Source organism: Balaenoptera borealis, assembly GCF_965194805.1.
Source record: "Balaenoptera borealis genome assembly, chromosome: 1".
NCBI lineage: Eukaryota > Metazoa > Chordata > Mammalia > Artiodactyla > Balaenopteridae > Balaenoptera > Balaenoptera borealis.
Genome location: NC_138860.1, coordinates 33,177,860 through 33,203,940, shown reverse-complemented (window position 1 = coordinate 33,203,940; position 26,081 = coordinate 33,177,860). Strand labels below are relative to the sequence as shown.

At 51.5% G+C, this 26,081-nt stretch overlaps 1 protein-coding gene across 2 annotated transcripts; it reads right to left on the bottom strand.

Moving 5' to 3' along the window:
* Positions 1 to 2,325: 2,325 nt before the first annotated feature.
* On the bottom strand, positions 2,326 to 24,577 carry SLC41A1 (solute carrier family 41 member 1). Of its 2 annotated transcripts, none has more exons than XM_082363906.1 (11): positions 24,364 to 24,577; positions 20,808 to 21,830; positions 13,274 to 13,381; positions 12,076 to 12,147; positions 11,282 to 11,426; positions 10,997 to 11,143; positions 10,235 to 10,382; positions 9,309 to 9,388; positions 8,660 to 8,794; positions 8,203 to 8,351; positions 2,326 to 4,920 (listed from the first exon to the last, which is right to left on the bottom strand). In XM_082363906.1, exons 2-11 carry the CDS (start codon positions 21,180 to 21,182, stop codon positions 4,735 to 4,737), a joined length of 1,545 nt encoding a protein of 514 aa, XP_082220032.1. In that variant the 5' UTR covers positions 21,183 to 21,830; positions 24,364 to 24,577; the 3' UTR covers positions 2,326 to 4,734. The 2 variants fall into 2 exon arrangements, with proteins under 2 accessions (XP_082220032.1, XP_082220031.1); XM_082363905.1 differs by lacking the exon at positions 24,364 to 24,577 and adding an exon at positions 23,518 to 23,915.
* Between the last annotated feature and the right edge of the window lie 1,504 nt (positions 24,578 to 26,081).

The following is a 26,081-nucleotide window of genomic DNA, read 5'->3' as shown; positions in this document are numbered from 1 at the left end:
GCAATATTAGTCAACCCAACCTAACTAAACATGAATATAGCCATAAAGTCTTTCAAATTATGTTTAGGATTTTTTTTCTCTCTGGCCAACCGGTTCTCACATTCCTGCATTTTGTTTCTGTTTCTTTGATTTTTTTGGCCACGCTGCGCAGCTTGCAGGATCTCAGTTCCCCGACCAGGGATTGAACCCGGGCCACAGCAGTGAAAGCCCGGAATCCTAACCACTAGGGCACCAGGGAACTCCCTGTAATTGGTTTTCTTACTAGCTTTTAAAAAAAATTTTTTATCAAGCCATATATTTTCTTGGGAGTCATATTAAAATATTTTATCTTTAGATAATGTTATAAAATATAGTGCAGTAAACAGCACTATACCGTGCATTGTTCAGTTACTGAATTTTAGCTGGAGACAGCGGGATTTCAGGAGACTGTCAGCTGACTGATCTCAGGGTTGATGGTGTTGCCTGTAATTATGTTGCAAAAATATCATCAGGGATAGGCTGGCGCCTGGGAGGCTTGATTTTAAATGTCCACTGGAAGATATTGTCTATTTCTGTAGACAATTATCATTTTGCAGCCATACAAGGTGTCTCAAGGGCAAAACTGAGATAACAGGCACCATATTTTTGACCATTTCAGTACGTTTTTATGTTCTCTACACAGGGACACCTTGGCCACCTCTTTCATCTGGCTCCAGGCATGGTGGGAAGGCACTGGGCTGAGAGAATCCTGGGTGTGAATCTATGACCTTGGGCAAGACACTTAACCCCTCTGGGCCTCAGTTTCTCGCTTGTAAAATGGTGATAATATCTTTTTTGCAAAGTTATGAGAGATAATATTGAAGTTGTAAATGAGGTTATTATTTAAAAGTATATCATAGAGTATAATATACTATATATTAAATATTATACAAATCATAATTAACAAGCAATTATCCTCTTTCCACTAACCCTTAATGGCCTTACTAACATATTACTGCTTTGAAGAGTTAGTCCCAGAGTCCAGGCCCATTATAAAAGGCTGATTTCTTAAATGTTTTCACTAGAAAAAAAAGGGTAATTATGTGACGTCATAGATGTGTTACTTAACTCAATGGGGGGAATCCTTTCACAATGTATTCATATATTAAATCACATTATATACTTTAGATATCTTACAACTTTGTCAATTATATCTCAAAGCTGAAAAAAAAAAGGGCTGATCACCGAGCTGGGTCATGCTCAGCACTGTGTGCTATATACCACTGTCAAGAATCCTTGGGGGACGTGTCCTGCTCGGGCAGTGGTTCCCAGCAGAGGCTTTGGAGTCAGACAGATCAGGGTGGGACTGCACTGTGACTCTGCCCTTCCCTATCTGCCATCTCAGAAAAACTGCTTCGTCACAAACGTGTGCGTGTCTCAGAGGGTTGTGTTATCTATCACCCCCTGCCCTCCAAACTCCGGTCATGCGAACCATTTGTAGTTCCCCAAAGCACCAGGCTCACTTCTCTGCTTAGCTTACTGTTTCCTCTCCAGGATGGTTCTCTCCTCCGACATGCTGCTCCTATTCTTGTTGGCTTCCTCTAAGACTTCCCTGCCCCTCAAGACTTGGTTAGGTGTCCTTTCCGTCTGCCTGCTCCCCAGCCACCCTCGGTTTACCCCTATGGTCAGAGTACTGACATTGCCTAGTCATTGGCCCACCTCCCCCTCACTTCAGAGTTGACTAGTATGTTGGGGTTTAGTGTATGCCAGGCACAGTGTCTAGTCCTTTACGTCAATTATCTTACTGAAGTCGCTTAACAACCCTAGGGAATACGTATTAGTACAGATGAGGAAACTGAAGCTCAGAGAGGGTAAATGGTTTGCTCAAGGTCACACAGATCAATGCAGAAGATCTGGGATTTGAACTCAGGCCTGTCTGACTCTAAACCCTTTGCAGTCAATTGTAAATTTCTAAGAGTTTACAGGGTTGAGCACAGTGAAAGCACGTGCAAGTACTCGGCAAAGAATGGCTATTATTATTTGACCCAAGCAGATTATAAACCTCTGGCGGGAAGGAATCTTAACCCATAGGTGCTTGCACCCTTTGCACAATACCCCAACCGAGGCTGAGTCAGTGTGTGGAGAGCAAGGACAGAGTAAGGCTTCTGGAATATGTCCCAGAGCAGCACTGATTGCTTCTCAATAAATGGCTGTTTTCTATCACGCATCTCCGCATTTAAGAGAGATTTCTCGTCGCACTCTGGCCCCTCTCCACTTCTGTGCGAGGAGGGGGTGGGACTACAGAGGGGGCCCAAAGAAACAGTGGAAGCTGCTTTTTGATGAGACACACAGGAACCACCAGCCACCTAAATAAACGTCCTCTTTATTTTACCAAATATAATTTATCAGTTACGTTGACATTTGTCAATTCAGTTATAGTCACTATAAATAATTGTCATAGGACACAGTTCTGTAACTTTTTAAGGATATAAGAGTAAACCAATGTTGCTCCTCACAGCCGGGCCAAAAGTCCATGCAGTTTGTGCAATCGGGGGAAAAGAAATGGATCTTCCACGAAAGTCATGAAGTTCATTTTCTTTCCCTCTCACCCCGCAGTCCTCCCTCTGCTCACACACGCAGGGCTTGGGGCACGCCTACCTTCTTGCTTTTGTGGCAAAGGACACTCCGGAATCCCCCAGGGCAGCCTGGCTGAACTCCAGAGATGAGGAAGGGGTGGGGGGTGACTGGGGCAGGGGTGACTGCAGACCACAGGGGCACAGTCTCAGGGGCGGAGGAGTTGGTTTTGGTGCCTGTACAAGAGTCTGTGTGCAAATGGGTTTGGAGGTGGAGGACAAGACGAAAGAAGGCCTGAGGAAGAGCAGGAACAAGGCCAGGCTGGTGTTAATAAACTCTGCTGGACACAACCCCAGCTAGATAACCTCTACGATTCCAGTTCTAAGGTTCTAGGCTCTGGAAGGTGGCCTGGGTGGAAATGGAGGGAGAGAAAAGTCTCTGGTGGTAAAGGGCAAGTTCCTGGGATGAGGCATCGTAGTGGCAAGAGTCAGGGTCACTGCCTAGTCTTCCCCTGGAGATGGGCCCTTTAGGCTACAGAGGGGAGGGCTTAAGGGGAAGCTGTGGATAGACAGGCTAGAAAAAACCTGCATCCAAATGCCCAGATTTGTACACATGTGAGGGTGGACAACAGAATCCTGATCTGTTCACGGTAACGTGTGGGGAAGATGCAGAGACTCCAGTGTTCTCCCAGTCTTGTGCTGGGCAGAGAAAAGTGGAAGCAGTCGGTTGATATCCAGCCTTCTAGTTCTGAATCCTCTTTTGGGTGGCTGGTGAGGAGATGGAGGGAAGGGAGGGTGAGTAAGGGGAGTTTAGGGAAATCAACAGTGGCTGAGCAATGGGGCTAGGGGCTCTAGCCGTGGTCAGTGTTGTGCAGAAGTGGGATCTAGGAGTGGAATCTAGAGGCGGAACCTGGCTCGGTGACAAAGATGGAAATACAGCGAGGAAACTTTCTCTGCCAGATTGAAAAGGGCACATGGCCTTTATATCTAGGAACGAGGCAAGGTTAGAACTGTGTTTCCCTTACCGCTGGCTAGTCAGTGCCTGTGCAAACAGGACCTAACACATAGTAGGCACTCAATAAATAGCGCTCAACAAATGTTTCAGACCGTGCCTGCAGATGAGCTCCTCTTGGGGAGGCTGTGTATTTGCTGAATAAATGAATGAATGAATGAATGAGTGAATGAAAGATGAATGTGGGCAGAAGCCAAGAGAGAGGAAAACTGACCTCCATGGCATGAAAGAATGAGTGATTTCAGGAAGCGACAGGGTCTAAGGTGACCACGTGATTATGTCTTCAGGAGAGACAGCAGCAGTGAAACACCCCTGGTTGCCCTCAACCTCCCAACCATTTTCCACATACCCATTCTCCGTCCCTAATCTTGGAACCCAACCCGGCAAGCTCTGGGAAAGGTCGTGCTTGGAAACAATTAGAGATAAAGGTTGAACAGAGATAATCAGTTCTCTGGGCCCAGGGAGGATGTAGATCTTGGCAAACTATGGGTAGACATGGGTCAACAGGGAGACCAGGCCACTGCTCATTTCTTCCTGGATGAGACAATCAATTGGAAAAAAGATCAACGGGAGGGGTTGGTGGTATTTATCAGGCAATCGGGTAAGGAGCACGTACACAATTTAAGGAGTTCACCTCATTCTTTTTGAGAGCAGGGTAGAGAATAGGGCTAGGATTATTTGGGGCCAGAGCAGCTGTCTCCTGCTTAGTGCTTTGAAGTTGGTCCATTTCTAGAAAAAGTATGTGTGCGTGGGAGGGGAAGGGAGAGTGACATTTATCCCTCTGTTCAACCGAAAAGAAAAAAAAGAAAACAAAGACAAACCCCCAAAACCAGAGCCCACTCACAGAGGCTGAGTTTGCTAAAGCTAAACCAAACGTCCCCAGATCCCAGATGGAAACCCCTGCCCCAATCCACTTCACCTGGAGGCACCCACCATGAAATTGCACTTGGTGATTGTCTCAAAAATCTACTTGTACTATTCATCTCAGTCCATCTGTCCTGCCTGAATTCTTGCTCTACAAACTTGGCTCAATGTATAAAAATTCCCATTGAAAATAATGAGAATTCGGTATCAAAGTGAAGTCCTAGAAAGAGGTGGGAGTGTCGAGTGGGGTGGGGTGGGGGAAGAGAAACCAAAAAAAATTTCACACAGAAAGTGCAGAGAGGTGGAGAGAAGGCTGAGTGACCAGGCTTAGTCCCCGACATCCGTGTCTCGGTCCCCAATGAGCCAGAGGACATGGAAGCTGAGTGCTAGGAGCCCAGTGCCGAGCAGGTCCCCCAGGGCTGTCAAGTACGGGATGGAGAAGTTGTCCGGGTCCAGGCCCCGGCCCCACATCCAGTGCACCATCCAGTCTGCGATGTACAGGAGAATCAGCACCTGGAGAAACAGAAGGGCCCAGCCTGCAGCCATCCCCTCTCTCCAGGGGGAGACAGAAGCCACGCGATCAACCCATTCATTGCATCACAAGGCTTGGCTATCCACAGTCCTTAAGCTGGGACAGCTCATCTCTCCGCCCCAGCAACCCCTCTATGTTCCTTCCCTCCACAGTGACCACCTTGAACAGATGACAGGAGTAATTCGAGTTCTTTGGGAAGGAAGATGCCCCTACTCCCTGGAGTCTCCCACATCAGCATTACATTCTGCTCCTAAATTTACCAAACAAGAGGCTTCCTAATCGACATCCTACTGCTTGCAGGAATTCAGCCCTCTTGCCTCTAATTCTGGGTCATCCTATCCTCAGGTCACTCCAGTTCTTGCCATGTTGGCCTCTTTGGGAGCCAGGCAGGGGGCTGGGGGTTGGAGTTTGATTTTCATACAGGGATTTGTCCTCAGAGCAGAGTGGAATAAGGACAGCGTTTGAGGCTGCTGCCGGCACAGCTGTCTGAGTAACAGTTGATTATCCCAAGCTGCCTTCCTCCTGACCCTTCCCATTCTGCTGTTGTGGGCTCAGAGAATGCAAGTTTATTTTAACATTAGTCCTAGCAAAACAGAATTAAGAATAAGTCGGCTAAATACAAAGCAGACAGTGCATACCAATTCAAAAGACGTTTTGGATTATCTGCTGCTTTGATTTATCTGTGCCCTTGCTTTTCTTCCATTACTACAGAAAATTAAGAATGATCTAGATTAGAACCTTGCTAGTGGGCCCAGGACCAGTAGCATCAACAACAGCTGGGAGCTTCTGAAAAATGCAGAATCTCAGGCCTCACGCTGGATCTCCTAAATCGGAATCTGCATTTTAACAAGATTCACACGCACTTTTAAGTTGGTGATGAACTCGGTCTAAAATATTCTGGTGGAGTGGGCTGGCCTGCATCTTTTATATAGTCTGCATGATTCCTGACATTTGGGGATCCCCAAATGACTGCATCTGTGTGAGAATGAAACGGTTTCTAACGGTAAAGCTCCAACACAGTCATTTGGGAGGTTTTACTCCTGACTGTACTTTGTAAATACTGTGGTATGCAAATTCTTCCCTGAGGGGCTCAGATGCTGGAACCAGGGCCACTGGGGGATCCAGAAGCCAGAAGTGATGCCTATTTTTAGGCAAACTTGGTTGCTCTCCTGTCTTCTCTCCAAGGAAGCCAGAGGTTACAGTTCCAGCACCTTCACGTTCCACCTTGCCCCACACACAGCTGCTTTGGACTCCTATGGCCCTGGCCCCAGCCCTGGGTGAGGGCCAGCCCCCCATAACTTCACACCCTTGCCAGCAGCTGCAGAAGCATCCCAAATAAAGAGCGTGGCCAGAAGGACTTCAGGACGTGTCCCACGAAGGGAATGGCAGCAGCTGTCCCCATATTCCAGCCTCCCGAGCAGGCCCTGGGACATATGGCTGGGAGGGGGCGGCGAGGGGATCAGGAAGAACCTTTAGAGGGGATCAAGTGCCATGCTCCCGCCCTGCACAGGCTAGAGAAGACAGCAGAGGTGAGAGTGTCCCCTAGCGTGTTCACAATGGGGAATGAAGCCGGGCTCATCCTTCCCGACGTGGCCAAGGGCTACCCTCCAGCCACAGACCCTCGGCACATACACCTTCCCTTTTCCCACCGAGTGTGCTTCACCCCAACTCACAATGGAACGTGGCAAGTTGGGTAACTGCTGCGGGGAAACTGCATGTGGCCCAGCCCTTGCTAAGATGTCCTAACACACAACATTTCTAAAGTTGGGGATGAGGGGTTGGAGTTATGGATAAGGGCTTACCAATAGGGGACCGGTTAAATGAAACTATGGCACGTCTATACAACAGAAGAGAATGCAGCCATAAAAATCAGGGTGTTCTGCTCTTCACATATGGGTGTGGAATGATCTCTAAGATAAATTGTTAAGTGAAAAAAGCAGGGTGTGGACAGCATGTATAGTGTGCTACATGTGTGTTAAAAAAAAAGGAGGGAAATAAGAAAAATATGTATGTTTGCTTGCATAAATATAGAATAAACTTGAAGGATACATAAGAAACAGATATAGATAAACAACAAGGTCCTACTGTATAGCATAGGGAACTATATTCAATATCTTGTAATAAACCATAATGGAAAAGAATATATATATATATATTCTTATATATATATATATATATATATATATATATGTAAAACTGAGTCACTTTGCTGTACATCAGAAACTAACACAACACTGTAAATCAACTATACTTCAAAAAAAAAAAAAAGAAACAGATAACACCAATGGCCTGTGAGGAACAGAACTGGATGGCTGGAAAAAGGGGAGAAAAGACTTTTCACTGAGGTTTCACCATGAACCTTACACATTTTTTGAACTATGTGACTGTTATTACCTATTCGAAAAGCAAATCTGTAGAAATTGAAAATGTGATACTAAGGGTGAGTTTGGCTATAAAGGGGATGCATGAGGGAGGCTTGTGGTGATAGAACTGTTCTGTATCTCGACTGTGGTGGTGGTTACATGAATGCACATGTGATAGAATTGCATAGAACCACACACACACACACACACACACACACACATACGAGTGCATGTAAAACTGGTGCAATCTGAATAGCTTTGTGCATTGTACCAACACTGATTTCCTGGTTTTGATGTTGTGCTATAATTATGCAAGATGTTACCACTGCAGGGAACTGGGTAGATCGGTACATGGGATCTCTCTACATTTCGGGGGGCAACTTCTTGAGAATATATAATTATTTCAAAACAAAAAGTTGAAAAAAAGGTAATACAAAGCCAGGGAGAAAGCATCCTAGTATTACAGAATGGCAAGGCTGGATGGGATCCAACAGATTATCTAGTGCAGTGGTTTTGACACGTTTTCAAGCTGTGAAACCCTTTATTCAAATGAAATCTCCCAAGGAACCCCAGCATGTGAACAGAGCCACATGGAGCTGTGTGGCCAGGCTAGTGGGGGTGGCACCTGCCTGAAGTCCACCACCTCTGGTCCACTCCTCTCAATTTACAAATGTATCATTGAGGCTCAGAGAAGTAAAACAACTGAGCAAAAGTCACACAGCATGGTAGTGACTTTGCTGGAACTACAGCCTGTTCTCCTGAGCCCCTGTCCAGTGTTTACTGGCCACACAGTCACAGACAAAGAGTTGGAAGACTCTTTCTGGGCCAAGCCTGGACCTCCCTTCCCATCCCTGCAGGGCAGCCCTGGCCCCCCGCCCCTGTGCCCCTGCCAGTCCGTACCTGGAGCAGTGCAGCTGTCATGTAGAAGATGATGAAGATGAGTGTGAGAGTGGTGTGCCCACCCTGCATACAGCTGATGGTGTAGAGGAACACCAGGTGTCCTGGGACCACGAGGAGAAAGAGGACCCGGGCCGAGCGAGAATTCACATCTGGGACCAGGGGAGAGATGGTGTGAGGAGGAGGAGGGGAGGAGGAGAACTGGCTCCAAGGGACCTTTCAAAGTCAGGAGGTGCCACACTACACTCCAGAGCAGCAGACAGCTGACTATCTCTCTGTCTCCATCCCATGGTCCCCATCCCTCAGGGTGTCCCAGGACAGGAGAGCCTTCCTGCCTGGGCTCTGCCCTCCAGAACAGCTGGTACATACAGCCCAACAGTGAAGGAGAACCTACATATGCAGGCCCCAGCTGTTTCTGAAGTGATGGAGTGAACCTAGGAGGTGGGGACTCTGGCATTACCGGGACTGAAGAAGGTGGTACAAGGGCTGGGGCAGCGGCGAGGGGCTTGCCCAGAGTTCTCGCCTGGCATCCCGTTCATGTGGAGGAAGGTGGAGATGCGGCTGGCCTGCACAGCCACCAGATTGCCCCCAACACCTGCGGAGACACATAAGACCTGAGACGTGGGGGTGGGGAGTGGGGAGGGCATGACCCATTCACCAGACCCCAGGAAAAGAGTGAGACGCTGAGAAGGAAGACAAAGACACCCTTCCTTCCAGGGAGTCTTCCAGGCTCCTCCCACCCTCCGTGCTATGGAGATGTGGCGGTCCCCCATACTCCTAACACGGCTGAGAGTGCAGGGGGGGACACAGGTGGATGTGCAGACTCAGGGAGCCTGCCTTCTCCATCAATGCAGAGTGTACACCTGCGGTCAGACATAGCCGAGGGGACAAGGCCCTGCCTGGCTCAGCCCCTCTCCAAAGCTCTGCGTGGTCCCAGGCATCCAATGCTCATGCGCTGGTTCCAGTAACCAGTTTCAAGCAGCAGTTCAAGTCGTGAACTATCTGAGCTGGACTCTCTTGCCTGCTAGAACCCTGACTGATACAAAGCCCCCCAAATCCTCTGATCCCGCCCTCTTCTTTCCCCTAGGCAGCTAATGCCGAGGCCTCACCATTAATCACAGGTGTGAAGACAGCCATCCCTGCAAAGTTGGGGTCTGAGACAGTCTTGTCCAAGATGAGGCCTCCCACACTACACAGACACAAAGACAAGACACAAAGACCAGTGAAGGCTTCTGTTCCGGTCCCCGGGATGAGAGGTACAGGTCCATCTGGACGTGGGCAGCAAGGTGGCTCCCAGGAGCCCCTTGTCCTTCCAGTCCTCGCCTCCCCTTGCCAGACCAGCTGATGCTCCTGACATACACGCTGGCGCAGCACCCCGAGCAAGCTGGGGCAGGCAGCTGTCTCCTTTACCCACCTCCCAAGTTGGCTAGAGGAGCCGCCTGCTGTTCTGCCTGCTCAGTGTGATTTCCCCTCCTGGTAACAGTGCTGGGCTTTTCCTCAGGGAACCACCTCTCTCAAACTCAGTCACTGTGGTTCGAGTGACACTGCTCCAATGATGGCGAGGCCCCAGGCCCATCCAATCAGAGCAGCACATCCCTAAGGCCACAGTGACTGGTTCAGGGATAGCCACATGACTGGCTGACAGCCAATGACATTCTATAATGGGACTCTGCAGAATTGTTGACAGAAAGAATCCCTGCTGGAATTAGTAAGCGTAAGGAAGTGCAAACCTGAAGCTGCAGGCCAACACAGAGAAAAGCAGAGCTGAGACATGGAGAATACTGGGGCCCTAATGATATCATTTATGTCCCTGAATCCAGCTGTGCCTCTTTAGTTCTCTAAGCCAATGTGTTCTGCTTTCTAATGAAACCCAGTTCAGATGGCTTCTGTCACTTGCTACGGAAGGACATGTAACTGATCCACTGTTGAAGGCATTTCTAGGGTCTGTGCCACACTTCCTCTTTCCGGGGCTTAAAATCGAGTCTGTGGAAGGGAGGGGGGAGGGGGAGAGTGGGCATCAAGGGCCTGAGCCTACCTGCTGATGGCCATGGCAATGATGACAGGCTCCCAGCCTGAGTACAACACCTCCCTTGTGGCTGGGCTCCGTCGAGCCAGCACCACCCAGACAGGCAGCAGGGCCATGAAGAAGGCACACACCAGGGGGTAGATATATTGCCAGACATCTGAGAGAGGCAGAGATGGGAGGGAGGTGAGCAATGTAGCTCCCTGCTCCCAGCCTCCCCTTAGCTCAGCCTGCAAATGCCCCAACAGATCAACAGTAACACCACACTAAATGCCAGTAAATATATTACCTCATCTGATGCTCACTGTAAACCCGGGAGGGAGATGGGGCCAGCCTTTTCCATTTGTAGATAAGGAAACCAAGGTGAAACCTCCTCAGACATTGAACTTATTAGGGGCACAGACCAGATCCTAGGTTTCTTGCTTTGATTCCCCAGAAATCCCTATCTCCCCTCCTCTTCTTCATTTTGCAAGCAGATTCCAGCCTTCAGTTCCTTTCCTTTGCCCTTGCCCCCTTACCCCTCCAAGATAAGTAAGAATATACAGCACCAAGCATATTTCTCAAATACTTTCACCCCTGCTCCTGCTGCCTGCATGAATCTGAGATAAGTACTTAGCCTCATCTCTCTAAGGCAGGGAGTTATTACAAACTGTGCTCCAACCAAATAGTTAAGAACAAAGAAGAAATCCTTACACATGTGCAAACCCACTACCATCTCTCCCAATCCCACCCAGGAGTCCACCCTGGTCACACCCTTGATTGCCTCAGCCTCACCCTGCTCCAGGTAGAGTCCCCAGCTGATGCCTGAGAGCAGTGCCAAGGTGATGAGGTCTCCCAGGCTGGCAGCAATGGGCGTGGCCACATTGTCTGGGTTGATTCCAATCTTGCGAGAGCCAATGATGACTCCAATCATGATCATGCCTGGGGAGGAAGGAGAGGGGCCAGGCAGGGTAAGAAGAGATAATGGGGTATCAACCAACAAAAAGAGAGATTGAAGGTTTAGTTGACACCTCTGGGGCAGCCCTTCCTACTCCCCTGCCCCTCCCTTCCCTTCCTTACCCAGTACCAGGGAGGCAATGAAGGCCGTGGCCACGCTGCTGGCACAGAGCAGGAAGGCATGTGGGATACTGAAGTGGCCGTCAGGGATCCAGCCAAAGACGACGGCTGCGATGGACGCCAGGAAGCCCACCACCGTGGCCTGCACCTGAGGAGGGGAGTGGTAACTCGGAGAGCAGAGCGCGTCTTAGCTGAGGTCACTGAGCACTTAGCCAGACCTCTTCCTGCCCTCAGCAGCCCCAGGAGGCAGGCGGGGCTGGCCTGTCCAGTCCTCCCAGGCTGGAATGATGTCTTTGTTTATTTAGTTTCTCACCAGACACCAGTACTGGGTAGTGTTCCAGCACCTGCAGGAACCCAGGACATGTTACTGGCTGAATGAGTGTTCCTCTGGGGATTGGGGGAGGTTCAATAGAGCCTGAGACTTCAGTCCAGACACAAGGCCTGGGACTCAATGGGGAAGACTCCCAGTTCGGAACCTGTGTGGCCTCATGGGGGGATGGGACAACAGCAGTCAAGGACCTTCAGCACTCCTGAGTCTCCTCCTGAGTCTGATCTGTGGGGACACAAGCCCTCTGCACCACTGGGAGCCAAGAACTGACACTGGAGATACTGGGGTTCCCCCCATTTTGGCTGTTTTCCTGGGAAACCTGGTTACCTCCTGGAGTCCCTTTGGGAGAAGCCAGCTCAGCAGGATGCTGGAGCTTTACTCAGGAGCCGGCAGGGGCTGACTTAAGCCTTTCAAATTCCTGACCAGGGAGGAAGCTTAGCCCCACCATCTCTGGTCCCTGCTCTCTTACCTGGATGAGGGCCATATTCCCAGTGATCATCCGCCAGAGCTCCTTGGGTGTGTCCATGTGCCCGATGTTGGCCTGGGAGAGGGAGGACAAGGGTCTGGAGCTCCAGGCTGGAAAAGGCCTGCAGCTCCATCCATTAGGACCTTGCCTGGATCAGCAGGCAGTGCATGTGACCTAAGACTCTGGGACCAGGACATGACCCCCAGGGAAAGTGAAGCAGGGTCGAGGGGCTGGGGTGAGAGGGCAGGAGCAGAAGAGCCTTGAGCTCCTGCCTCTGGCCGGGGATGGGAAGGGGGCTCCCAAGGCAGCCTCCTCTTCTCCCCTCCTCTCAGGACAGCCACTGAGCAGAGGCCGATTCCATGCTCTGCCCTGCTCACCTGGGCAGCTCATTCCCACATGGGTTAGAATGACCTGATCCTTCCCTGGCTCTGAAGCCAGCTTGCCATCTTAGGGAAGAAAGGTCAGCTGCTGGTGCAGGACGGAGGCCACGAGAGTGTCTGGGAAGGAGTGAGGTGGCATGGGAGTAGGCCAGGAGGGCAAGTTGGGGAGGGCTAGGCTGGCTGCCAGTTCTCTCTGCTGCCTTCTCCAGGCTCATGGCCATGCAGGGACACCCCTGCCACTTGGCTCCCCTGGCCTCCTGAGTTTTACTGCTTCCTGCCTCCCACCCCATGGGGCCTGTGTCTGGTTCAGTCTCCGAACCATGACGGCCGATCTAAGAGTTTGGGGAGGTGGAAGTGATGAGCAGCCCCTCTTCATCTCTTCCCTTACAGAAGAGCAGCCTGCCATGGGGGAAGGGGAATGGGATGGGAGGGGGGCTGGGAAGGCCTGGCTCTGCTCCTGCCCAGCTGCAGAGTAGGGCTGGAGATCAGAGGAGGCCCCCATCTGTGCAGGTGGAGGGACCAGCATGATGCTCGCCTGTCAAAGCTGCACAAACAGTCACGAGGCGGGTTGCGAAGCAGGGGGTGGGGCAAGAGTCCAAGGATGGCTGGGACATCCAGAAACCGAGCCTGGGAACCACTCTGGGCAGGGAGCTCCTGCCCAGGAGCAGGACAACCAGCCTGGGGTCTCCCTACTCCTTTCCACCCCAGACCCACACTGCAGACCTGGGCAGTTAAGAAAGGCCTGTGGTGATCTCCTAGTCAGGCTCTGTGCTGCCCCAGACTCCTCTGTGTGCCCCATTCCTCCCAGCCAGGACACTCACTGCGGTGGAAAGCCTTGATGCCAGGGTCATTTCCAGGTTCCCCTTAAGCCCCAGCAGTGCAGGCACCAGGATGAAGACCTCTGTCACTTTCTGGAAGACTTCCCAGTGCTGCAAGGTGAAAACAGAACCCAGGCATTTCAGGGCCCCAAAGGGCTGGCTTCGAGGTTGAACGTGAAACTGAGTCCCCCTAAAAGCGAGTTCCTGTTCCAAGGTTATGATTAATGTCTTTATCCAAAACTTTAATCCCTTTCTTGTCCCTTCTGACCTCAATCCTGTGCTAAATGAACACCAATTAGCCAGAGTCAGATGACTAAGATTGCTGAGGTCAATCATAACGTAGTTAACGTACAGACTCAGGCTGTTTCTCTAGGTCAAAATGAGCCAACAGACCCTGGGTCATGGACCACCAGACCACAGACTCTTAAACAGTAGGCATCTTGAGTCCCAAAAGTACAATTAAGAAATGTCACAAGATGATGACTAACCCCAGCTTCTTTGTTCTTCCCCTTTAAATCCCCCTCACTCAGAGACCAGGTGGGAGTGGATCTGAGGCTTGTCTCCCACTCCCTTGCTTGGTGCCCTGCAGTAAGCCTTTACTTTGCTGCAAACCTGCTGTCAGAGTTTGGCTTTTTGTGCCGTGGGCACACGAGCCCTTGTTCGGTTACAACTGGATAGTCTGGGAGCAGGGGCTTGAGGAGGAAATGGAATCAGCAGGGAGTGAGCACGTCAGACGCCTTTCCTCCAGGAACCCTGGAAGCAAACCAAGTCCATGGTACTCCAAACAACAAAGCCCCCGCTCCTGCCACCCAGAACAGGGGAGACGTAGAGGGTCCCTTCCAGTCAGGAGGCCCTAGCCCGTCTCTGCTTCTTCTGCCTGCTTTGTGGAGCTGGGGGAGAAGACGGCAGGGACCCACACAGCTGAGTCACCCTGGGGCTGGCTTACACCCCAGAACTCCTTTGCGATCTCCCTTCAAGTTGCCTTCAGTCTGGTTTCTCTGTGGCCTCAGCCTTGAGTGGTGTTGTCTCAGCTGTTGAGCACCGGGCTCCAGGGGGCTGGGGTTGAGGAGATTAGAGAGTTTGTTTGGTTTCTATCTATCTCCAAGGGCTCTGGGCCTCAGCCACAGCAGCTCTCCTTTAGAACAGGCTCTGAATTAAGACCGTGGCCCCCAAACCTCAGAGTGCTGGTCTGCAAGAGGTTTTTCATTCCTCCTCTGCATTCTCTCACCCTACAGACCTGCCCCAATCTCTCAGTTAGGAAAGGGAAGTGTACCCCTGCAAGGAAGAGCACTGGACTGGGAGGCAGGAGACACGGATTCCAGCCCTGAGACCATCAGGCCTGGCTCTCCTACCTATTTCTTCAGCTAACATCTTTTAAGTCTGCGCCATGTGCCAGGCTAAGGCTCTATGTGCGTTTTCTCATTATATCCTATCAACAACCCAGTGAGGTAGGAGCTATTTTTATCCCACTTTGTAAATGAGGAAACTGAGGTTCAGAGAGCACTGCACTCCTTAGTGCTAAGAAGGAAAAATGTAGGAGCCAGGATTGGTTATTTGAAAGCTACTTTAGTTGCAGTTGAAAATGAGGCAAAGTGCTCTAATGAGCAAAGGCAGTGGACTGAGAGTCTTGGGTCTCCCACAAGAGACCACAAGGATGGGCCTCATGCTCTGTCCCCAGCATCCTCCCACAGAGACCAGCAGGGGGTACCTTAGACAAGTTATAAGGGCCTTGAGCTCTTGACTATAAAAGGTACACTTCAGGGACCAGATCAGATGGTCCCTAAAGGCAATTCCAGCACTGACAACTCTATAGTTAATGATGAGCAAGGCTGCAAATCAAACCCACAATAAGATATCACCTCACACTCATTAGGATGGCAGCTATTAAAAAACAAAACAAAATAGAAAATAACAAGTGTTGTTGAGGATGTGGAGAAACTGGAACACTTGTGCACTGTTGATGGAATGTAAAATCGTACAACCACTATGGAAAACAATATGGCGGTTCCTTAAAAAATTAAGAAGAGAACTACTATATGATCCAGCAATCTCACGTCTGGTATATACCCAAAATAACTTAAAGCAGGGTCTCAAAGAGATATCTGCGCATCCATGTTCATAGCAACATTATTCACAATAGCCAAGAGGTAGAAGCAACCCAAGTGTCCACTGACAGATGAATGAATAAACAAAACATGGTCTATAACAAGGGAATATTATTCAGCCCTAAAAGGAAGGAAATCCTGTTACATGCAACAACATGGATGAACCTTAAGGACATTATATTAAGTGAAATAAGCCAGTCACAAAAAGACAAATATTATATGATTCCACTTATATGAGGTATCTAAAGTATTCAAATTCCTAGAAATAGAAGTAGCATGGTGGTTACCAGGGGCTAGGAGGAGGGGGAAAAGGGAAGTTAATGTTTAATGGGTGTAGAGTTTCAGTTTTGCAAGATAAAAAAGTTCTGGAGATCTGTTTTACAACAATGTGAACATACTTCACAGCATTGAACTGTACATTAAAAATGGTTAAGATGATACATTTTATGTGTTTGTTACCACAGTTAAAAAAAAAAAAAAAAAAGAGGAGCATGGAAATCAGAGGGGGCTAAGGCCAGGATTAGAATCCAGGGGAGGCTGGACACTGGGGAGTCCTATAAAGGCAAGGACCTCTCTACTCTTGTCAGAGTTCTTTTTGTGGGTGTGTGTGGGGTGCTGATGGCAGGGGGAGTCCCTACCAGGACCCAGGGGAAGGGCTCATCTCACTAGGGCTGGAGCGTATCTGTACCTGAGCTCCTGGCCTAGCTCCTCACTGGTGGAAGGCGCAGGACTTTTTTAGGGAAGGCTCTTTCTGAAAACTAAGGATGGGAAAGAAACCCCCTGTCCCCCAGCCATAGCTGCTGAGCTTTCAGGCACCCACAGAAAGAGCCAGGAGGGATGCAAATCCCTTTTCATCCCTGGGCCCCCAAAGAGAAGGCAGCCCCAGTGAGCCCCGTCTACGCTGGAGGAACTCGGGGACTGTTGCTCTTGGACAAGGCCAGCACATAGCTCTGGGGCGCCAGCTCCCAGCAGGCAAGGCCTTGCTCAGCTCTGCCTCCTCCTCCCTCACCTCAACTGGACACGCAGCTCCAGAGACGAAGAATTCTCTCTGCTCCCCTCCCCGCCCCTCATAAGGGTGGCTGACCCATAAGGGTGGTTTGGAAGCTCCGCTCAGAGCCCAGCCTCCGTATCCCCTCCTCACCGCATAACACCTGCCCCTCCCAGCTTCCAAGCCGCAGGCTCTGTGAAAAGCTTTGATCTCCAGGTAGGCATATGTAAAATATGTGTACTTATTGGCAGAGTGAAGGAGCCTGGAAAGAAATACTCCAAGAGTATGCCAGCAATATTTTCTTAATTGTTTGTAAGGTATATTGTTTGTCTTTACGATTAAGAAAAAAAATGTATGAAGCTCAGCTAAGCCCCTCCAGCTGCCACTATAAATACTCCCAAATCCCTGCGTCTCCCAGCTCACACGCACCCTCTCCTTCAACTATACAAGGACCTAGAAGGGATAGGGTTTTAGCAGCGATGAGATTCGGGACAGACAGGCAAGAAGAGCCAGTGGCTGCAATGACAGCCCTATGCAGAAGTCTTCCCGGCTGGCCAGGATACAGCCTGGAACCTCACACCCCCTGCGCCCCTACCCAGCAATGCCCTGAGCTGGCACTCGGGTCAGGGTAGCCAATGTCTACACACATACTTTCTTCACCCACAAAAGCCTCTCAAAGACGCAGCTCAGGCAGGGGAGCCTCTGACATGTATGTACACACACACACACACACACACACACACACACACACACACACACACACACACACACACACACACACACACACACACACACACACACACACGGCTCTGGGAGAGGCCGGGAAGCAGGCTGCCCTGAGGTGAGGAGTGGGTAGAATGGGCAGGGGCCGACAGTGTCTCTCCTTCCTCCTTTGGCCTAATTCAGGCCCATCCTGTTCATCCTGGCTGGAAGTGCCTGCCCCCGAGGTCAGACCAGTCAGCCAAGCCTTCACCCACACCTTCCTGCTCTGCTGGGGGTGGAAAAGGGCACGTTCCAGGAAGCACTTGGCGGGAAGTGGGGACAGAACACATCGACACTGCTTCTCAGAAATGCAGCTCCTCTTCCCTTTCCTTCTCTGTCCGTGGATACAGGGGAGTGAGGGCTCACTGGTCCCTGATATTTTGGAGGTCAGGGATGAGACAGTTCCCTTCACACTTAAAAATAATTCCAATTCAGAGCAATCACCCTAAGTCTCGCACCTCAGTGGCCCTGCTGCTACTTCATCCTGATACTTCCATCTTGCCTCTTCTATCCCTCACCGCTTCTGGCCTCAAAGACAGACCCCTGCCTGCCTTTGAGTGTTCTGCCCTGAGCCTTCTTCCCCTCCAGGGAGACAGCAGCAGGGAAGAAAGTCACAGCCTGGAAAAGCTGGAGTCAAGGACATGAAGAAGACTAAGATCCTTAGCAGCTCTGAGAACCAGGCTGTGGGAGAACCTGGGAAGTTGGGCTGGAGTTTACCTTTCAGGGTGAGGACTGAGTCAGCTTAGATTAGAGTAAACCCAACCTTCACCTGAGGCTTTCCCCCACCACCTGCAGACATCCTCTAGGTGTCCAAGGAGGAGGGCCTCAGGGCAGCACCTGGGTACAGAGGGCTGTACAAAGTGTGATAAAAGGGGTGGACATGAGGAACCTGAGTGTCCCACCCAGGAATGCCAGCAGCCACGGGGGCAGGCCAGCCATGAGAGGAACGCTTCTTTCCCACTCCACTTCTCTAAGCCCATGCTTGCCATCCACTTTCATCTTTGTAGACTCTTCTGTATACGCAGCAGGAAAGAAAAGCCAGAGGAGGAGGTATTTCGGGGAGGGGGTGTCTCCTTTCCTTGGGATCCTCAGCAAGTGAGTAGTGAGTCAGGATAAGGAGCTGGGAGTCTCACCTGTTTTAACACAGCTGGGGATTCCAGTGAAGGCTGGCACACCACCTCCTGCCACCCCCATCCCTCAAAAGGCTGACAGAAGAGGGGAGTGAGATGCTCTGCAGCCGCCTAGGACCAAACCAGGAGGTGGGGCAGGGCATCTGCAGCATGGAGGCTCCCAGATCCCAACCCCCTTCAATTCCACCACTGGGCCCAGTCCTGCTTTCCTTCCCAAATGCTATGGGAACGTTCAGCCACGGTGGGGAAGTCGCAGCAGACTGCAGTCCACTTAAACTTTTCCTACTTTTGGCCAGTACGCCAGCCCCTTATCTCACTGCAGAGGCTGGTTCTACAGGCTGAGTGGAGAGGAGGGCAGATAAGAGGAGAGAGAAATGGGCCTGGGGAAGAGACTGGGGCTTCTGCAGCAGTGGAGAAAAAAGGGGGGGCCCTGGACCAAGGAGACATCTGCACCAACACGGCCTTCTGCTCAGCTGCTCTGGGACACTGGGGACACTCTACAGACAGCTCCTCCTGATGGCCCCAGCCTCTTAGGGCCCCAGATTCTGTCCCACTGAAGGTCATCTTAGCTTGCGAAGGGGGAATGCGGTGTGAATCCTTAGAAATTGTCCTGCTTTTCCTGAATCCGAGATTGTCAAACACCCCTTTCGCCCCCTTAGATATGGAATAAGAATCTCCCTGTGGTCCCTGACCTTTCTGCTCCCACCCCTGCCATGATATCACTGCAGCCATCTGCAGGGCCTGCTACAGACCAGCTGTGGCAGGAGGCTGGGGGAGGGGGACAAGGACAAACCAGCCATTGTCATCCATACCAACTGGACCTTAGCTTTGGGGTGAGCCTAGGTGCCACACTGAGGGCAAATGTTGGCCCTCTGTGGGCACATTGGTCAGGCTCCAAAGATTCCCTACCTGGGTTTCTCAATGTCTCAGGACCATGGGTGAGGGGTGGAGGCGGGCAAGATGTCAGAAGTCTTTTCCATCTCTAGAACTCTCTTCAGTGTGTGAGATGGGGGGAGGGAGGGGCCCTCTAAGAACTTTTGCTCTTGCTCATTTTAGAATGTAACTCCAGCTGTTCCAGACTCCAGTCTACCCTGTTCTTCGGGGAAAGACAAAGAGAGCAGACCCCTCCCAGAGTCTTTAACCAGTTGGCGAACCACGGCCACGGTGAAGGCCATAGAGGTTAATGGCATAAGTTCTGAGTCAGATGACCAGGGACAAGTTCCCTAATCCCTCTGAGCCACAGGTTCCCTATCTACACAATGGAGATGGTTATGGTTCCTACCTCATGGGCCCACAGAATAGTCCAACAGATGCTCCCCACTACCGTTCTTACTATCCAGAAAATAAAACCACCCCTTTCCAGGTCACCACCAGATCCTGGTTCTATACCCTTTGGAGGCACCAAACCAGAACAGGAAAACTCTTAAAATGAAAACCAAGGCCACAGGAAAGGGATGGAAGAGGTGGAGAACTGCTACCCTGGTCTCATTTCTCCTCCTCCCATTACCTCCACTCACTGCCCTAGGAGAAGGAGCAGCTACCAGGGGGAGGAATCCAAAGCCCGCCTTCCTAGCTCCTGACATGAGGAACAATCCCCAAGATAACAAGTTAGGGGAGAGAGCAGGAATGACATAAACACCATCCTCATTAGCAACCAAAGGTGCAGTGTTCTCCTAAGGACTCAAGTCAAAGTGGTCCAGGTAGACACCATTGAAAGAACCACCTAGAACCAACCACCCTGTTTCCTGGGACAAGGGCATGGTGAGACTTGCCAGCAGGACTCTCTGTATTACCACATGCATCGTTGGTAGGGTTGGATGGGAAAAGGGGAGGGGATGCTGAACTCCATGTCCTCCTGAGAGATTCCATGAGAGATTATATTTTGTCCCCATATATGTCACATATTTAGCACTTCTATGTCTCACCACACCAACACTGACCCCCCCCCCCCGAATCATGTATCAGACAGCATGTGCCCACCCCCATTCCCCAGCAAGATCCTGCCAAGGTTACAGGCAGGTTACAGGCAGACAAGCAACACAAAATGCCTTTAAGAACCTTCCCACTTAATTTGAGACCCTCTTGGCAGCTGGACAAATTCCTGCCCAGCAGGGGGATGAAGGGGAGACTTGAAACTGAGTTTTCTCCTATGGGCATCCTTGAAACCCCAAAGTAAAGGGAAAAGAAAGTACAAAGAGGAGACCTATCTAAATGTCTCCTACTGAGCTGGGCTCAGCAGAAATGCCCAGGAGGGATGGCAGGCAACAAACCTATTCTATCTCTCCTCTTCCAAGCCTGAGCTCTGGAACCAATTCTGCTTCTGTTAAGCAATACTGCCCTGACCACCTCCCTGGGACTACTGAGCTTCCTCAAGGCTTCTGTAGAAAGTAACCAGACGAAGAAGCCAAGGACGCGATCCAAAGGGAAAAGTACTCCAGGAAGCAGCAGCTGTTTCTGACAGGGAGGTGGAAGAAAAGCTCCAAGAGACAGTTTCCCAGGAGGAAAAGGTGGCTCCGGGCTCAGGGTCAAGAGCTGCCCTCCCCAGGTCCTACCTGTACGATGTCCAGCACCATGCCGGCAGCCACAGTCCCAAAGCCTGCCAGGAGGAAGGGAAACAGCACTTGCAGCCCGATGGAAAAGGAGGTCTCCTTGAGCGGGGAGGGTGGTGCGGGGCCACGGTCTGTGCTGACGTCATCACTTTCATTGCTCTGGCTCCCGTTCTCCAGCAGGGCATCCTCCTCCCGAACCCCCTTGGCGTTGGCCCGAGACTCAATCACCACCACCTCTACCCCAGTCCCATCAGGCCCCAGGAACTCTGAGGTCCCGGCCAAGGGCTCTCGCCCGGGGCCATCTGAAGGGCAGGGTGAGGCAGTAGGGCCAGTCCCGTTCAGCTGGTGGACGTCCTTCGGCTCCGCCTTAGAGGACATGACGGGAAGGGAGGAGGAGAAGGGGGAACTCTTCTCTCTTTTTTTGCTTTCTCTCCCTTTCTAACTCGGGAAAGAACTTAGTCTTGGGGCGAACCCAGGCTTGGTCGCCGCGGGACCTCTTCCCACGGCTCTCCGCTCCTATCAGGCGCTGCAAAAACTGATCCACCAACAGGCAGCCCCATCAAGCACTGAAGCCACGAGCTGGAGGGGAGCAAGAAACTCCTCACCAGACTCTGCAGCTGGCCACTCGGGGTGCAGATGCCTGACCCAGCTGGCCAGCACTGTGCTTGGGGGAAGCTTCTCTGGCCTCTTAACTTCTTTGGTTCTCAGTGCAGGCTTCTCAGAGCAAGGGGCATCCAGAGTAGAAGAGCCCAGCTAAGTCTGGGGTGCCCTCTGAGGTGGCCCTTCTTTCATTAAAGTAGCTTGAGTTCAGATCTTTCAGAAGGCAGCCTCGGCCTGGGGCTGTGGCTCCTTCCCCCGCCTCTGGTTGGGCTCCTTCAGCTTCCCACAGCTCCTCGGGCTCTGCTGGTCCCAGGGCACTGTCTGCTGTCTCTCTCCTTTTTTCCAGAGATGCCCTTCCTTCCTGGAAAGACCTTGCACCTTCCCAAATCCCTGGTCCTTAAAGTCACAAGAATCTGTATGGAACACCTTATGTAGGAAGAAAGAAGACAAGAAAAAGAGAATGTTACGATACAGCAAAGGACAGCTCCTACTGGGAGAAGCCTCCCACAAGGCAGGCATAAAGAGTTTGCTATTTGCCTTCCTTTTTTCATTAAATCACCCATTCCTGCCCTGTGACATCTGGATGCCCAGAGGGCACTATCCCTGCCATGCTCCCAACAGGCAACCCACTGCCTCACAGGGGCCACCACTTTGGTCAACAGCAATGAGATGTGGCCAGCCTGGGATTAGAAAGGTGCTGTGCAGGAGACCCTGGCATTGCCTTCTCAGCGACCGGGGATGGGAAGGGATGTCCTGGGGGAGATTCCTTCTTGAATGCCCATTAAGAACCCAAGATTATTAAGGTGTGGTCTCCCAGTGGGGTCAGTTACAAATTCAGTCACAAGCTCCCTGTAGCCACCCTGCTGTAGAAAGTGATTGTTTACAGTCACACAGGGCAAATAAGCAGGGAGAATTTGATCACTGAGTGAAGGTCCCCAGACCCCTAAAAGCCCCAGCCCCTGAGGAAAAAAAAAAACAACAACTGGGAGGACTTCCTGGGCAATGGGGCAAGGCTGCCAGACCAAGGCCAAGAGCCAGAGGCCTACCCATTCCTGCCCTTGAGAGTCAACAGTGTTACAGAAAGCTCAGACACTGACTTGGATCCAGGCCTCTGTTCCTACTTCTCTCCCCCTGCTCTTGGCCTTGTGAGCTTGTCAGATAGGACAAGGGTGTTATCTCAGTTTGAAGGGAAAGACGGTAAAACTATTGGTTATTATGCACACATTTCAGTTCTCTAGGTTCACCCTGTTCCCCAGGGTTACTGAGAGTTGGATATAATGGAATTCTTAAAAAACAAAAACAAAAAACAAAAGCACCATCCAAATAAATAAGTAAATAAAACAAAGCAAAATAAAAAGCAAAGCAGCATAAGCCAAAATGCACTTGCTCCCAAATGCATGTCTCTTTAGCTGTAATGGCCCCACTTTTCTTGCCTAAAGCAATCCCCAGGCCTTGATCCCGCCCTATCCCAGCTCACCAGAATAGCTCTCACAAGTAAAAAATAAATTTAAAGAGAATTTCCCTAGGAAAGATGAATAGGTCCTTAAGTATTCCAAACACACACAATTAGTCAACTCCTGTTTGGGAAAGGGTGGATCAAACTCCAGTAACTGGCCCACGGGAACTGTTTTCTTTCTAGTCACTCACGTCACCAGGACTCCCTTTTCCAGTCTCCTGAAACACTGTCCTGTGGTCCTTTCAAAAACCCTCACTAGAGATCCAGGAGGAAACCTCTGAGCAAGAGAGAGTCCACTGTCCCTTGCCAGAAAAGTTTCTGAGTCTGCTAAAACTTGACCCTCCCTCCTCCTCCCGTCTTCCTGGCAGGTCACCTAACCTGAAAGGGGGGCTCGAAGGAAGAGAAGCCAGTCCCTCACCCCACTCCTTCCAGTAACGGAGACTTCAGATGGGCCTAAGGCCATGGGATGAAAGAAGCAAAAGTGACCCAGGATGCCCTGAGGAGGGGACAAAAAAGACCGTCTTAGTATCCCCAAACCCCGGGAGGGAGAGGTATCTGGGTGGCCCTACCGCCTCTCCCCGATTCAGACTCAGCAAATGCGCTGCGCTCCAGGTCTCCCGCCCTCGCCACCCACCCCCTAGACCCAACAGGACTGACCTGCCCCTCGCTGGGGAGGAAGGGGGGCGCCTGGCGTGTGGCAGCAGGGACCCGTGGTCTTGGGGGGTGCAGGTATCCCCCTCTTCTCATCACTCCTCCTCGGCAGTCCTCCTCGGCCTCCGGCGTGCCCCCTACACCCCCAGCCAAGGCGAGCGTCCAGCCGCGACACCCGGCTCGCTACATTTCGCCTCTGCGTTACTGCGAGGCCGCCGCTCCGCTTCCACGAAGGGGAGGTGGTCAGGGAGGGCAGGATATACCGCCTCGCTCCCGAGCGGGGGCTGGGGGACCCGGACGGGGGACCGTGGGGCCGAGCTCACTCGCCCCCAATCGCTTCTTGCCCGGGCACTTGGGCCCGACTGGTTGGCTGCTAGGGGCAAACGTGATCTGGGGCAGACTGGGTGGCACCCCTCCCATCAAAAATAGATTCTGGATGGACAACTGCAGCAGCCAATCGGGGGCGGGGGAGGGGGCGGGCTCAGACTCGGCCTGGCCCCTTTCCTTCGCTTCGAGCCCCGGAGGCGGGGCGCCAGCAAAACGCAGTGCGAGGAGTGACGGGAGCCCGAGGCTGCCTCGCGGGTCCCAGCGCCCATCCGCCGGCTGCCCGAGGTTCCCGCTCCAGGCGCCTTGCCACCTCCGTCGGGCCCGCCCCGCCGCGCTGGGACCTTCCCTCGCCCTTTAAAGCCGTGTGCGCCTGTGCACGTCTATCCCTGCATCTTGAATGTTTCCTTGAGCCGGGGAGACTGGGAAACCTCCCCGTGGAGCCAGCCAGCTCTGACCTCCGGGCCTCAAGCAGCCATCCTCGTGCTCTTAACCCCGCGCTTGGTTCCCGGAGAGAACCGTCCCTACCTTGTTCTTGGACACAGCTCCTCTCCTGCTGGCTAGTCTCCTCGCGCTTCCGCCAGATTCCGCATTCCTCCAAGCGCGTGGCTCAGCCTGATGGAACCGGCCTTAATAAAGTCCCAGCCTTGAAAGGGGCGGGAAGAGAGGTCAGACTCACCGCTGTGGTCCCACACGCAGCACCTGAGGTAGGGGCGGAGGGGAGCCTGGCTTCCTCTGACCCACTGATCCTGGTGGCAGCATGGGAAGAGATGTCTCCGTCCCGGCCTAAACGAAGTCCAACTTTCCCTGACGCACCTTATGGGATCAAAGAGGGGTGTTCCCATTTCGCCGTTTGCCACTTCCTCCCTGGGGTATCTCCACCTCTCTAACGCAAACTCAGTACAGGTTCTTTTGGGGATGTTTTTGTGCAGGGGGTGTGACCTCCCCCATAAAGGAACCGCCTCCCCCATAAAGGAACCGCCACCCCCAGGTTTTCCCCGCTTGTCAGTGGAACCTGTGACCAGTGGTTCCTTCCTGTCATTTTCCTCCCGGAAAGTGGCTAAGGGGTGCATTCGAGCATGACTCTAGACCCCTGGATGGGTTTTGGAGTAGAGGTGTGCCTGGGGAGAGAACACAGTGCTGGGTATGAAGCTTTTGGCTGCGCCTTCCTCTTTCCGAAGTACACACACACAACCCCAGCACACAACAGGAGCAGGTAGTTCCCTTGGGCAAGGATGGCAAACGTGTATAACCTAGCTCCTCACCTCCCACTCTGGTACTCAGGATTATTCCAGTTTAGCTGCTGGGACATTTGCATCAAGGCCCTGAAGTCTCACAGCACCTAGTAGAGGAAATGTCAGTGTCAAAATTGGGGTTCTAATTTTGGCTACAAACACTGAGTCTCTCCGCCTGGAGACAGAAGTAACTGCTAGACTAGGAAACACTGGGTTTCTTCCAAAAGGATCCGTTTTTCAATAGGTGGTGTAGGGATGGGTGGGGAATTAAGGTTGATGTATCTGGAGACTTTTCAATCAGGGGCTGGAAACAATTCCTGCTCCATTCAACAGTCTTCCCTGCTCCCTTTTCATCTTGCCGCAGCTAAGCCACCTGTATGTAAAATCTTGATCTGCCTTCTGTTCCCTTTCCACCTTCTTTTTTTTATCCCCCTGAAACAGTTTCCCCTTTCCTGTGAGTTTTTTTTAAATTGAAATATACCAGACCTATGGGAAAGTGCACAAATCCTAAGTGTGCAGATCAACAAATTACGACACAGTGAACATACCTGTATAATGGCCACCCAGATCAGGAATTCGACCATTACTGGTACCCCCAAAGCCCTCCTCATGTCTCCTCCCAGTCACCATGCCACCTTCCTTGTCAAATTAACCTCTATCTAATCCCATATGTTAGTTTTATCTGCTTTTGAACTTTATGTAAATGAAACCATTCAGTTGGTACTATTTTTTAAATTAATTAATTAATTAATTTTTGGCTGCGTTGGGTCTTCGTTGCTGCACACGGGCTTTCTCTAGTTGCGGTGAGCGGGGGCTGCTCTTCGTTGCGGTGCACGGACTTCTCATTGCGGTGGCTTCTCCTGTTGCGGAGCACGGGCTCTAGGTGCACAGGCTTCAGTAGTTGTGGCATGCGGGCTCAGTAGTTGTGGCACACGGGCTTGGTTGCTCCGCGGCATGTGGGATCTTCCCGGACCAGGGCTCGAACCCGTGTCTCCTGCATTGGCAGGCAGA